At 44.9% G+C, this 13,331-nt stretch overlaps 1 protein-coding gene across 1 annotated transcript; it reads right to left on the bottom strand.

Annotated features, from left to right (window-relative positions):
• Positions 1-429: 429 nt before the first annotated feature.
• LOC145351993 (putative G-protein coupled receptor 139) lies at positions 430-9,889 on the bottom strand. The gene is made up of 2 exons (XM_080201850.1): positions 9,079-9,889; positions 430-3,600 (listed from the first exon to the last, which is right to left on the bottom strand). Exons 1-2 carry the CDS (start codon positions 9,143-9,145, stop codon positions 2,699-2,701), a joined length of 969 nt encoding a protein of 322 aa, XP_080057976.1. The 5' UTR covers positions 9,146-9,889; the 3' UTR covers positions 430-2,698.
• Positions 9,890-13,331: the final 3,442 nt, after the last annotated feature.

Genomic DNA, 13,331 nt, shown 5'->3' with positions numbered 1-13,331 from the left:
ACCAGAACACTTTGGGGCAGAGAATTCAAAAGATTCACCAACATCTGCAAGAAGAAATTTCTACTCGCCTCACTTTTAAATGGTCGATGCTTTACCTTGTAGCTATGACCCTTTGTCCAGGACTCTCCCGCTCATGAAAACATCTCACCATCGACCCTTTTAGTGCCCCTGGACCTTATATGTCTGAATAAGATCATTCCTCAGTTTTGTAAACTCCAGGGTACATAGACCCAGACATGGCAGCAAAATGGTTAGCATTGCTGCCTCACAGTGCCAAGCAGCGGGGTCGATTCCCGGTTTGGATCACTGTCTGTGTACAGCCTGCATGTTCTTCCAGTGTCGTTGTCAGTTCCCTTTTGTTGCTTCGGTTTCCTGCCATGGTCCAAAACAGATGCTGTTCAGATACTTTGGCCATGTTAATTTCTCCCTCAGTGAACCTGAACAGGTGCTGGAGCATGGCATGAGGGAATTTTCACAACAACTTCATTGCAGTGTTAATAATAAGCATACTCGTGACACGAATAAATTAACTTTAAACTATTTAATTTGCTTTATTATTGTCACATGTATTAGCAGAAAATGAAAAGTATTGTTTCTTTTGTTCTACACAGACAAAGCATACCATACATAGAGAAGAAGAGTAAACGGTGGGGACAGCTCACAGCAATACGACTCGCTCCAGCACCACCTTTTCTTTCTGTTGCAAGGACTGCCCTCTCCTTGTAACCTGCATATCTTTGGATACTAAAGGGTAACTTAGCGTCACCAATCCATCTATCCTGCACATCTTTGAACATTAAGGGGAAATTTATTATGTTTGCTCCACCTAACCTGCACATCTTTGAACACCAAGGGACAATTTAGCAGGGTAACTCTCATAATCTGCACATCCTTAGATGCTAAGTGGCAATTTAGCATTGACAATCCACCTAACATACACATCTTTGGACAATGGGAGAAAACTGGAGCACCCAGAAGAAACCCAAACAGACAAGGGGAGAACATGTAAACTCCACAAGTCACCCAAGGCTGGAATTGAACTTGAGTCCCTCGCACCGTGAGGTAATGGGGTCAAACACTGCGCCACCATGCTGAGAAGCAGGCCGCCAATTGGACAAATGGGATGGAAAGTTACATGATCTGATTGGCAGCTGGACTTTCGATAGGGGTGGGAATGAGCCCAGGATGAATCATTGGCTGAGGGTATAGGTCAAAGTCAGCCTGACATATCTTTTCCAATTATCTTAAATGGCAGCCAGTTACTGGAAAGGAATTCATTTATTGGCTGAACCTGTTGTCAACCATTGAACAAAGATTCCTGATTGGTCCTGCCAGCAGTCAACCACTTGTTGGAGCTTGCTCATTGGTGGTTCGGGAGTTGAGCATTGGTTACATCCAGAACTTGAGACACTGGGTCTGATGTTACCGTTGCATTGTGGTGTGAAAACTCAGTAAAGTTGGGCGTGAGGCGAATAACGCGATCTGCACTCACATCCTCATTGATTCCCCTTTACCAAGGCCCAAAAATGGAAGTGATCGGGACCACAGCTAAAATGGGCACAATGCTAATTTAAATGCTTTCCCATGCATTTAAACTGACTTAATGAGCTGGACGCCCAAACTTACTAGCATTTCACCCTTGACCATCACGTTCACCCATCCAGATTTGGTGTGAAACAGACACGTTTGGCAAAATCTGCTTTGGGCACTCCAGCTTCCAATAAGTTCCAAGCTTCCAGCTGACTCAGATTGGTGGTGAGGGGGAGAAGGGAGGTGGGCCAAATCATTCTCTGGTGTGGGTTGGGGAGGAGGAGGGAGGGCAGATCATTCTCTGGTGGGGGACGGGGGAGGAGGCAGGCCAGGTCTTTCTCTGGTGGAGGGCAGAAGGTGAGAGATCTGATTCTCCTCTTGTGAAGCAGGGACAAGGAGGGTCAGATAGTTCTCTGGTGAGGGGAGGAGGGAAGCCAGATTGCTCTCTGGTGGGGGAGGGGGAGGAGGAGAGCCAGATGGATCTCTGGTGGAGGAGGGGGGAGGTGTTTCTGGGGCAAAGGTGTCCCCTGCCATTCTGTGGGTGATCGTTGTGTGGTGGGGGGGGGGGCGGGGAGAAGTGGGTGAGGAGGTTGTGATCGGTCTGGGTACCACAGTTAGGTGGGTGGATAAGGGAGACAACTAAGTTGTGAAGATTGGGAAATATGTGTAGGGGCCATCATTTCCGGCCACTTTATCTACATTTTGTGGCCGGGGAGTGATATGGCATGGGGGTGTTTTTCATTTTTTTTACTGCTCATTGGCAGTTGGAGGCTCCAATCAGAGCAACAGCATTTCTGGCACGGTTAGACTTACCCACTGCGTGATTCAGAGTCACAACTTTTTTTTCCAGGCTGAGTGCATATGGGGACGCTGGAGAACAGCGTTTATAAGTCGATCTGAATCATATTCTGATTCAGCACTCAGAATTAAAATGCTAAATTCGGGACCCCTGAATCCAATTGGACACTCTTTGATATTGGAACATTTGATAACTCTGCCTATCAAGTAGCAGCTGCTCTGACTCTCCTTCATCGCTCTTCAGGCTGCTCTTCCAGGCACCACCTCTTACAAGTCATTCCACTGCGCTTTGTCATGTGCCTACTGGGATTTTGGCGATAAATATTCCATTCATAGACTTTAAACACTGTGACCTACCTCTGTATTGATCTCAGTTATTGCTTTTACCTATTAATGGAATAATTGATGCGATCGGATATGTTAGCATATTCTTGGCCTGCTCCCTAAACTTAGACTGTGCCATCCCATAAACAAATGTGTTTGTGCAGCAACTAAAATTCTGCAGCATAAATCCAACTTGTTGAAATATATATTCAGCATTGTTGTATTTCATTCCTTTAGTGTAGTAATAGAAGAACTCTATAATACTGACCAGCCATAATAATATGAAGTTGCTGGATATGCTGAGGAGTAAAATTATTGACTTCTTTCTGCTCTCCACCTCGGGGTCTCTGTGATTCTCCCCCTTGATCTCACCCTTCAGTCCCTTCCGCACTCGACTGGCAACTAAAATGTGCCTGACCGTCAGAGTGTTGAGCAATAGAATTAAAAAGAATGGGAGCAATGGGGTTAACACAGTATGAAACCACTTAAATCCCACCCAACCTGGTGCAATGAAATAACTTTGCTTTGTGTAACAATCCCATGGAACATTATCAATGATCACTCCAGGCTCCTGTGTAAAAAAGAAGGGGATGTTTTGTAAACATATCAGAATGCCGGTTGTTGTTAATACCATAGCCGCAGTTTTCCCAGTGCAATAGTTTTTTTTCAGCTTCTTGCAACAAATGGCCATAAATCGGTCAAATGTGAAAGCGATGGTGAACCAGACAGAACAGCCTTTAGCTGCAGTTCGTAGGACAACATTAACACTACACACAGGAGTGATGTCCAGGAAAGACATGGGAAAATAATAATAAATCACAAAATAAATTAGGACCTCAGAAATAACAACCAAGAGATCAGCCATTGCCATGGCCATTAGGTAGCGAGTGGTACATGTGGAGATCCCACACTTTCCCCGGGACAGGATCACAATTCCCAGTAAATTAGCTGAAAAAAAAGAAATAATTAATGGAAATTAATGATCAAACATTCTCCTTGTCTGGCACACACATTAAAAATAGGCAGCACAACAATTGGTTGATAAAGACACTGCAATCAAAAATCAAAGAAAATACTGGAGAAACTCAGGAGGTCTCACAGCATCTGTGGGGAGAGAGAATAGAGCGAACGTTCTGAGTCCAAATGACCCTTCATCAGGGCTGAAAGCAAAACAAAAAAATCAGGCTAGGTTTATTCTGTGAGTGTGGCAATAGGCTATAACTGGACAACGGAAATATTAATGATGATGAAGATAGCTGAGGAAAGTGCTGAAAGTGTCCATTTAGTTAATAGATCGTGTGAATGGCAGAACAGAAGTACAAACTGGTAAGAGACTGCCTGAGAAAAGTGGCCGTTGCCTTGAATGCGGGGTGGGTGGTGAGTTCAGAGAAGGTGGAGAGCTAGAATGGAGAAATGGAAAAATTGAAGTGAGAATGAAAAGTGATAAAAATGGATGAATGAGATGAAAAGAAGAAATGAAACAAACTAAATGGAAACAGGAAGAAGCTGTCGGGTAGGATTTGTGCTTTCACGTTGTCAAACTCAATGGTGAGTCCCGAAGTCTGTAAAGTGCCCAATCAGAAAATGAGGTGCTGTTACTCCAGATTGCAAAAGGAAACTGATCGACCTGTGGACAGGAGAGCAGGATGATGTGTTCAAATCGCAAGCAACAGGAAAGACTGGATCCTACTTGCGGGGAACTACCGAAGTATTCTGCAAAGAGGTCACCCAGGCAGCTTTTGGCCTCTCCAATGTAAAGTAGACCACATTGGAAGCAGCGAATGCAATTGAGTATAGGACAGAGGTAAAAATCTTAAAAAAAGAACGAGGCTGTCATCACATTTCCAAGGCACCAAGCTGTAAGTTGACGGTAGTTGGGAGAGTAAGTACTTTCAAAGGACAGACTTTACACGTTAATATCTTCATGCAATGGGAGCCTCTGCTCCAATCATTTTCCTGATTTAACTGAATCAGTTCTGCATCACAGCCCACATCTTATCTATGGATATGGATCATCAATAGAGACCATAACGGCCCCCTTCCCTGTCAATCTATTATCAACATTCCTAGGGATTCACTCCTAGCCCCTGATCAGACCAGCGTTAGAATGAGATACGAAACCAGATCAGACACCCTCCAGGCTAAGATGCTGCCCTCCCCTCAATATCAAACCCGTCCATCAATTTCAACATCCCTCAATCAGACAGACACACCACCCCTTGCAAACTAAGATCCCTGACAATTTCAGAGTGACTTTCCAGTCTTAAACACCACCGGTTAATATCCAACATTTAGTCACATTTACCCTGAACCTGATTACCGAGCAGAATTCGCGCCCTTCCAGGATGGCATTGTCCTGTGACCAAATCGTCTACGATCGCCTCCAACCAGCCCAATGTCCTCGGCCCCAGGTCAGAACAGTTCCCAGAATTGGAACACCCTGGGATTATGTCCTCTGAAAGTTGGAGAGGTGTGCGTTTGTTCTGAGAGGGGTTGTATATGTAATGCGAGGATGAAAGCAGGTGTGTGTTGATCGGAAAAATAATGAAACCAAACGTTAGATGAAAAGAAAAACATCCAGAAACACAGATGATAATGAAGAGTGGTCAGAACACATTCCCAGCAACATAGGTGACCAATTTCATTCAATTCTTTAAGTCATAATCGCACATTGTAGATTTGACTCGAAAGATATCGCTAACCATCTTTCTATTTATAAAGGCTTTTAAGTTACAACACAACTGACACAATACCATGCCTGGAAATACTTTATACATTTGAATACTTGCACATGCCAGTGTTCAATGACAAACGACCTCTCACATAAGGCAGGTGGTGCCCTCGTGGTATTATCGGCAGATTATTAGTCCAGAAACTCAACTAATATTCTGAGGGACTGGGTTCAAATCCTGCCACAGCAACTGGTGGAACTTGAGTTCAGAAAAAAAAGGAATTAAGTATCTACTGATGGCCATAAAACTATTGTCTACTGTCAGAATAATCTATCTGGTTCACTAGTGTCCTTTAGGAAATGTGCCAGCCTCACCCGGTCTGGCCTACATGAGACTCCAGAGCCATTGCAGCGTGATTGACTCTCAACTGTCCTTTGACCAAAGGCAACTAGGGGTGGGAGCTACATGCTGGCCCAACCAGCGACACTCATGTTCCTCAAGTTCATAACAAAAAGCTACTGCATTTTGATTGGAATAACATATTTACAAAATACTCTTTTGAAAATAAATCTCTGACATTGAGGGGATTTATGGGCTCTGAGGAAGAGATTCACAAATGATTTAAAGTCGCAACAGTTTAAAAGGAACACAGAGATATGGGTTATTCCCCTTGCATAGCAGAGCTGAGATTGAATAGAGAGCCAGGTTCTACAACACTCTGTCTACCGTTTTCAAGACCTTCTCCATGTTACCAAAAGAAATATATAGATTGGCTTCAGAAGGTGCAATTATTCTAACCAGGATGATTCTAAGCTGAGCGAAGTGAACAATTTCTTTCAACTTTGCAAGTTTATCAATGTTAGGAAATATTTTGTTTGGTCTGATCTTTGTATTGTGAAATTCACTGGGCCTGTTCCACAGTTAGAGACTAGTTTCAATACAGCGATTGTGTGATGTGATATTTGTAAATTCTCTAAATCATTGATCAGAACCAGAAATGGGAATGTATACGCTCTCAGAGATTGCAGCTGTTGATTAGAGAGCTTGCCACCACTTCCCTTGTGGTTTATTTATGAGCGTCACAAGTATCCTTAAATCAACACTGCAATGAAGCTCCTGCGAATAGCTCCTAGTTGCCACACTCCAGCACCTGTTTGAGTACTGAGGGAGAATTTAGCATGGCCAACGCACCTAACCAACACCTCTTTCAGCCTGTGGGAGGAAACCACAGCAACGGGACTGTGTGCAGACTCCGCATAGACAGCACCAAAGCTGGGGATTGAACGTGGGCCGCTGGTGCTTAGAGGCAGCAGTGTTTACCATTGTCCCACCACACTACCCTTAAAACGTGGAAACTCTGCCTCTAAATGGAGTCAAACCACCAGCTTTTTGGTAAGTAGCTGAATCATAGGAAGAGGTATAGAATATAAGAGTAGGAGTCTGATGTTGCAGTTGTATAGAACGTTGGTTAGGCCTCACTTGGAGTACTGTGTCCAGTTCTGGTCGCCGTACTACCGGAAGGATGTAGAGATCCTGGAGAGAGTGCAGAGGAGATTTACCAGGATGTTGCCTGGTATGGAAGGGCTGTCTTACGAGGAAAGATTGAATGAACTTGGGCTGTTTTCCCTTGAGAGACGTCGGCTGAGGGGGGATCTAATAGAGGTTTATAAGATTATGAAGGGGATAGATAGAGTAAATGGTGGTAAGCTTTTTCCGCTACAAGAAATGGATAGAACGAGGGGTCACGGGCTTAGGGTGAGGGGGGCTAGGTATAAGACAAATATTAGAGGGCAGTTTTTCACGCAAAGGGTAGTGGGGGTGTGGAATGCACTGCCGAGTAAGGTGGTGGAAGCAGGCACGCTAGGGTTGTTTAAGAGTCACTTAGACAGCCATATGAGCGGGCTACATATAGGGGGATATAGTAGGCCTTACTGAACATTGTAGGCTTGGGAATACGTTTTGCCTCAGGAATGTTAGTCTTTGCCTGTTTAATAATGAATTTTTTTGTCTCCACAGGCATTTAAGTCCAGCAAGGGGCATGCAGGCGGCAGGTTGTAGTGGGCTGCTCTTGGATGTTGCTTCGGGAGTTGCCTATTGCTTCATGTCGTTAGTGTGCTTAAACTGGACCATCTCGAGGGCAACATGACAGTTCAGAGACTATCTCTGTTGCTGTGCGGACACATGGATTTGGGCCTGTGTCTGTGGGAGTTTGCACGTTCTCCCCGTGGTTGCGTGGGTTTCCTCCGGGTGCTCCGGTTTCCTCCCACATCCCCCAAAGATGTGCTTTTAGGCTGATTGATTGGGTACTAAATTGTCCCTAAATTGGACCTCCCTGATCCTCGCACGTTAGGCGTAGACTAAAATCATGAATAGGTCACTGAGATAGTAGGACGGCGGCGCGGGCTCGTTGGGCCGAAGGGCCTGTTTCCCGTGCTGTGTTGTTCTTTGTTCTTTGTTCTAATACGTTCACCAATTGTGCACCAGGAACTAATGATGGACAATAAATGTTGGCCTAGCCAGTGATGTCTACATCTGTCAATGAATTTGAAAAGTTGCAGAAGTGGACCATTGAGTAGCGTCAGTCGAGTATTAATCCTATGAATAATTAGGTAATAAAGCTCAACATGCATGGTGCTCAGGTTCTCGAGTAGTATCAGGCGAATAGTATTAACACAGATAAATGAATTAGTGTTTACAATATCATTGCCAAGAGTAAGAGTAGAACATTTTACAAAGGATTAGCTTACAGAAGCAGTATTTGGGCTTTTTTAAATGTCAGCCATTGATTACATCTGTTTCTCTCGGAGAACTTCAAGGGAATATTGAGCAATACTGAGACCTTTGACATTAGAAACACATTTTCAAACTTTTCCGATCAACAGCAAAACTCTTCCTGTTTTTAAGCCATCACCCTGGTGAATGCAAAGAGGAGGTTTCATGGAACGGAGAGATAACTCAACCAAAAGAGCACGGAATCAAACTAGGTCCACCTAATTCCATTCCAGTTACTGGTTCACACATACAATAACATTGACAAATGCTCCCAGTAATACATGATGACTTGCGTTAGATATTCCACTCAAGTGAATGACCCGCAGTCAATACATAAGAACATAAGAAATAGGAGCAGGAGTAGGCCATCTAGCCCTTCGAGCCTGCCCCGCCATTCAATAAGATCATGGCTGATCTGTCGTGGCTCAGTTCCACCTTCCCGCCCTCTCCCCATAACCCTTAATCCCCTCTCTTATCAAAAACCCATCAACCCGCGTCTTAAATATATTTAGCGAGGCAGCCTCCACCACTTCAACGGGCAGAGAATTCCAGAGATTCACCACCCTTTGAGTGAAGAAGTTCCTCCTCAACTCCGTTCTAAACCGCCCCACCCTTTATCTTGAGGCTGTGCCCCCTAGTCCTACTGTCTTTTGAGTACACTTCTGCACAGGTTGATCTGACCAGTAACAATCTTTCCTCAGCAGTTAGTCTGCACGGATGTGCATGAACTGTACAAAATCTTCCTTTTATATCAGTGAGTTCACAATTTGGCGAAACTGTCATTTCCAAAACGTCGGAACAAGTTCTGGTTTCAATTAGGACAATCGAATAAATGAACAGGGATAATTTCAGATTTGGCTGGACTATCTGATATAACTGTCTGCAAATCGGCGTCAATAGATGAGCATGGTGTATTGTCAGTCAGGGTTAAACCCGAGTGTAGCTCTCACACTAAATAAAATCCATGTTTATGCTCACTTACCAGGTACACCAATGATGACAATGATTGTGTAGAAGACATTCTTGATAGTCGGAAATGTTTGAAACATTTTCACTGAGAAACGATCGATCTCTTCCTTCTGGAAGCAACCTCAGTGCATTAAAACTGAGTGAAAGATTCCCACAACCTTTATTTCTTTGGGATCTCCTCAGGGATATTCAAGTTGCAAAACCATCAACGTATTTTTTTGGAAAAAGAAACATGTTTTGCAAACAGACCTTATGACATAAGGTAAATTTTGAAATATTCATATCCAAGGTTTGTTTGATAATTTGCAAAGACTGGACAATTCTGATGACATTAATTAAGGAGTGGCCCTCGGGAATTCCACCACGTTTGATTTCCAGCATCAAACATAAGCATTAACCCAAAATTGCTGATCACTTGCAGTGTGTCAATGTCCTACCCTGTTCTTACTGTCCCTGAAGAGTGGACCTGCTCCATGCGTTCTATCAGCGCAGGCTTGATGAGCCAAAGGAGCTTTGTTCTTTATTGCAAGATTTTACACTCCCTCATATCGACATAATTTCATTGTCCAAGAATCTGTGCAAAATGCATCCCCAGAAAGTTTGTCCACATGATATCCCGAAATGAAAAGAAACATTTGTCCATGTGACTATTAGTATTTTCCTCAACCTGGTTATCTCGACGTTTCACGACAGCCAACAAATCTCAATTTGTTGCTGCAATTACATTTAACTGTTCCGTGAACAGGGCTGTGACATTTGAAATGCTGTCCGTTTGTTTGCAGTGTATCTGTGTGTGTGTGTTTGTATGAGTGTGACCCTGTGTGTGCGTGTGTGTGTGTGTATCTATGAATTTATATGCCCCTGTATTGTGTCCAATCCTATCGGTATCTCTGCATATGTGTCCATGTGTGCTTGTGTTGCTGTGTGCATGAGTTCCTGTATGTGCGACTTTGTGTCTCTGGTAAATGCTACTTTACTTCTAGTTTATATAAGTCAATGAATGAGAAACAAAATAAAATTATATATATTTACAGTGTTAAGGAGAGCGGGTGGAGGAATGGGAATAGTAAAATTTCTCTTTCAGAGCGTTGACACTGACTTGATGGGCTGAATGGTCTCTTGTGCTGTAACCATGATTCACACACAAGTTATCTTCTTAGTGTCTATTATTCCCCACACTTTCTTCCATCATCAATCACAGCATTTCAAGCTCAGATCTCAGTACTTTTGTTGGAGCATTGAGGAGAATTTTTTTTGCCCACCAGAGTTTGTTTCTGGAGCCAAAATCCTCCGTTTCACCAGTCCCTTTGAAAGATGGCCAGAATCTTATCCCAGAGAACATTCCAGTAAATCTCTTCTATATATTGAACAACGTGTATCTGTGTGCATGTTTCTCTTTGTATGTGTGTGTGTGACTTTAGGTGTATGTGTTTGTGTTATTAGATGTCCCATTGGATGTATGTGTGTCCCTTTGGTTGCGTGGTGTCTCTTTGGGGGGGGGGGGGGGGGGGGGGGGCGGTGTGTGTCCCTTGGGTCTGTTTGTGTCTCTTTGGCTGTGTGTCGGTTTAGCTTTGCACATGCTTTCATTCATTCAGGAGGTGTGGTTGTCGTTTCCTAGGCCAGCATTCATTTCCCATTCCAAATTGCCTTCCAGAAGATGGCGCTGAGCTGCATCCATGATTGGCTATAGTTTAGTGGTATAAGTACACCCACAGTGTTGTTAGGGAGGAAGTTCCATTGTTTTGATTCAGTATCAGTGAAGGATCTAATGGTAAGTGGGAAACTTGTTAGTAGCCATGTTCCAATTGTGTCTCTTGCCCTTTTTTTTCTAAATGCTAGTGGTTCAGTGCCTGGGAAGTCTTGGGGAGTTCTTACAGTGAATCTTGCAGAGGGTACACGGCTGAAACGATTGGACGGTGCTGGAGGGAGTGATTATTTGTGGAATGGGTGCCAATAAGGCAGAGTTGTCCTTCAGTGTTTCAAGCTTTTGAGTGTTGTTGGAGCTGCACCCATGCAGGCAAATGGGATAACGCATCACATGCCTGCTCTGTGCTTTGGCTGGAATTAGCAGGTGTGTGTCTCGCGCCAGTACTCCTTTCCTCAGACCTGCTCTTGTAGCCACAGTGCTAAGATGATGAGACCCACTCAGCACCTCATCAATAGTTGCCTCCAGGATTTTTAATGTTGAATGATAATTTCTTCAGCCAGTCGAGGAGTGCACTCGAAACACATTTGCCAACTGTATCGCTCGGCGGCCATTGTTCATTGCCGGGGAGACGGGCAGCGATCATGTTTCTTTGTCAGGGGAGACACTGGTGACCATCTTCCGTTGCCATGGAGCCGAGGGAGGCCATCTTGTGTTGCCAGCGGAGTCGCTTGTGGCCATCCTGCGTTGCCAGGGAGATGGGCAGTGGCCATTTTGCGTTGCCAGGGAGACGGGCAGTGGCCATCTTGCATTGCCAGGGAGACAGGCGGGGGCCATCTTGGATTGCCAGGGAGACGGGCGGGGGCCATCTTGCGTTGCCAAGGAGACGGGCGGTTTGCGTTGCCAGGGAGATGGGCGGGGGCCATCTTGCGTTGCCAAGGAGACGGGCGGTTTGCGTTGCCAGGGAGACGGGCGGGGGCCATCTTGCGTTGCCAAGGAGACGAGCGGTTTGCGTTCCAAAGGACACGGACGGCGGCCATCTTGCGTTGCCGGGGAAAAAATGTCAGTGAAGGAGAAAGGCGCCTGAACACAGGCAGCTTTTTAAAGCTCTTGGTTTAAATGATGATTTTTTTATCACATTATCACTTCACTCTCCATTCTGAGACGCTGCTTTTTCGGGTTTTTATTTGAATCCTCCGACTTCATTTTTATTTAGTTTATGTTGATCTGCGCGATGCACTCTGGGCGACCGCGCGGTGCATGCGCCAATCGGCCACCGGCATCTTTTTATTAAAAATAAATACTTATTCTTTCCTTTGTTTTGTTTCTAAATTCTAGTCTCGGCCTGGGAGTGACGTCTGTCTCAGAATTTTAAAAAAAACCTGAATGGTTGGAGGAGATGGCGGTTGCTGTCTTGTCACACGAACATGGTGCTGGATCTGCCATCACTCCAGTATAGCGGACGCTGGGACTTCACACCGAGTTCGCGGCCGCCAGCAGGCCCCGCACCTTCCACTGTGACCTGGATGCTCTGCCAACGAGGAGGACAGAGCCCCAGGATGAGGTGACACTGGGCGAAGCGGACACAGCAGCGGCTCCTCGCGGCCGGGAGAGGAAAGAGCAGCAGTTTCAGTCTCCGCCCCAAATGCTTTCCCAGTTCAGTTTGTTCAGGGAGACGTGAGCATTAATGCGGTATTAGCAACTCAAACCTGACCATGCTCACGGCTGTGCACAGGTCCCCGTCAAACAGGACATTTCCCTCCACAGATCACAACATGTGTGGACACACACAGCTGGAAGTAGCAAGAGGAAAATGGGATTGGATTCTCCACTCATAACCCATCGCTTAAATTGACAACACTTTAATAAGAACATAAGAAATAGGAGCAGGAGTAGGCCATCTAGCCCTTCGAGCCTGCCCCGCCATTCAATAAGATCATGGCTGATCTGTCGTGGCTCAGTTCCACTTTCCCGCCCTCTCCCCATAACCCTTAATCCCCTCTCTTATCAAAAACCCATCAACCCGCTTCTTAAAAATATTTAGCGAGGCAGCCTCCACCACTTCAACGGGCAGAGAATTCCAGAGATTCACCACCCTTTGAGTGAAGAAGTTCCTCCTCAACTCCGTTCTAAACCGCCTCCCCTTTATCTTGAGGCTGTGCCCCCTAGTCCTACTGTCTTTTGAGTACACTTCTGCACAGGTTGATCTGACCAGTAACAATCTTTCCTCAGCAGTTAGTCAGCACGGATGTGCATGAACTGTACAAAATCTTCCTTTTATATCAGTGAGTTCACAATTTGGCGAAACTGTCATTTCCAAAACGTCGGAACAAGTTCTGGTTTCAATTAGGACAATCGAATAAATGAATAGGGATAATTTCAGATTTGGCTGGACTATCTGATATAACTGTCTGCAAATCGGCGTCAATAGATGAGCATGGTGTATTGTCAGTCAGGGTTAAACCCGAGTGCAGCTCTCACACTAAATAAAATCCATGTTTATGCTCACTTACCAGGTACACCAATGATGACAATGATTGTGTAGAAGACATTCTTGATAGTCGGAAATGTTTGAAACATTTTCACTGAGAAACGATCGATCTCTTCCTTCTGGAAGCAAC

This window comes from Carcharhinus amblyrhynchos, chromosome 13 (genome assembly GCF_965287045.1).
Source record: "Carcharhinus amblyrhynchos chromosome 13, sCarAmb.v2.hapA, whole genome shotgun sequence".
Classification (NCBI taxonomy): domain Eukaryota; kingdom Metazoa; phylum Chordata; class Chondrichthyes; order Carcharhiniformes; family Carcharhinidae; genus Carcharhinus; species Carcharhinus amblyrhynchos.
The sequence above is the reverse complement of the archived record's forward strand: the minus strand, read 5'-3'. Positions and strand labels throughout refer to the sequence as shown.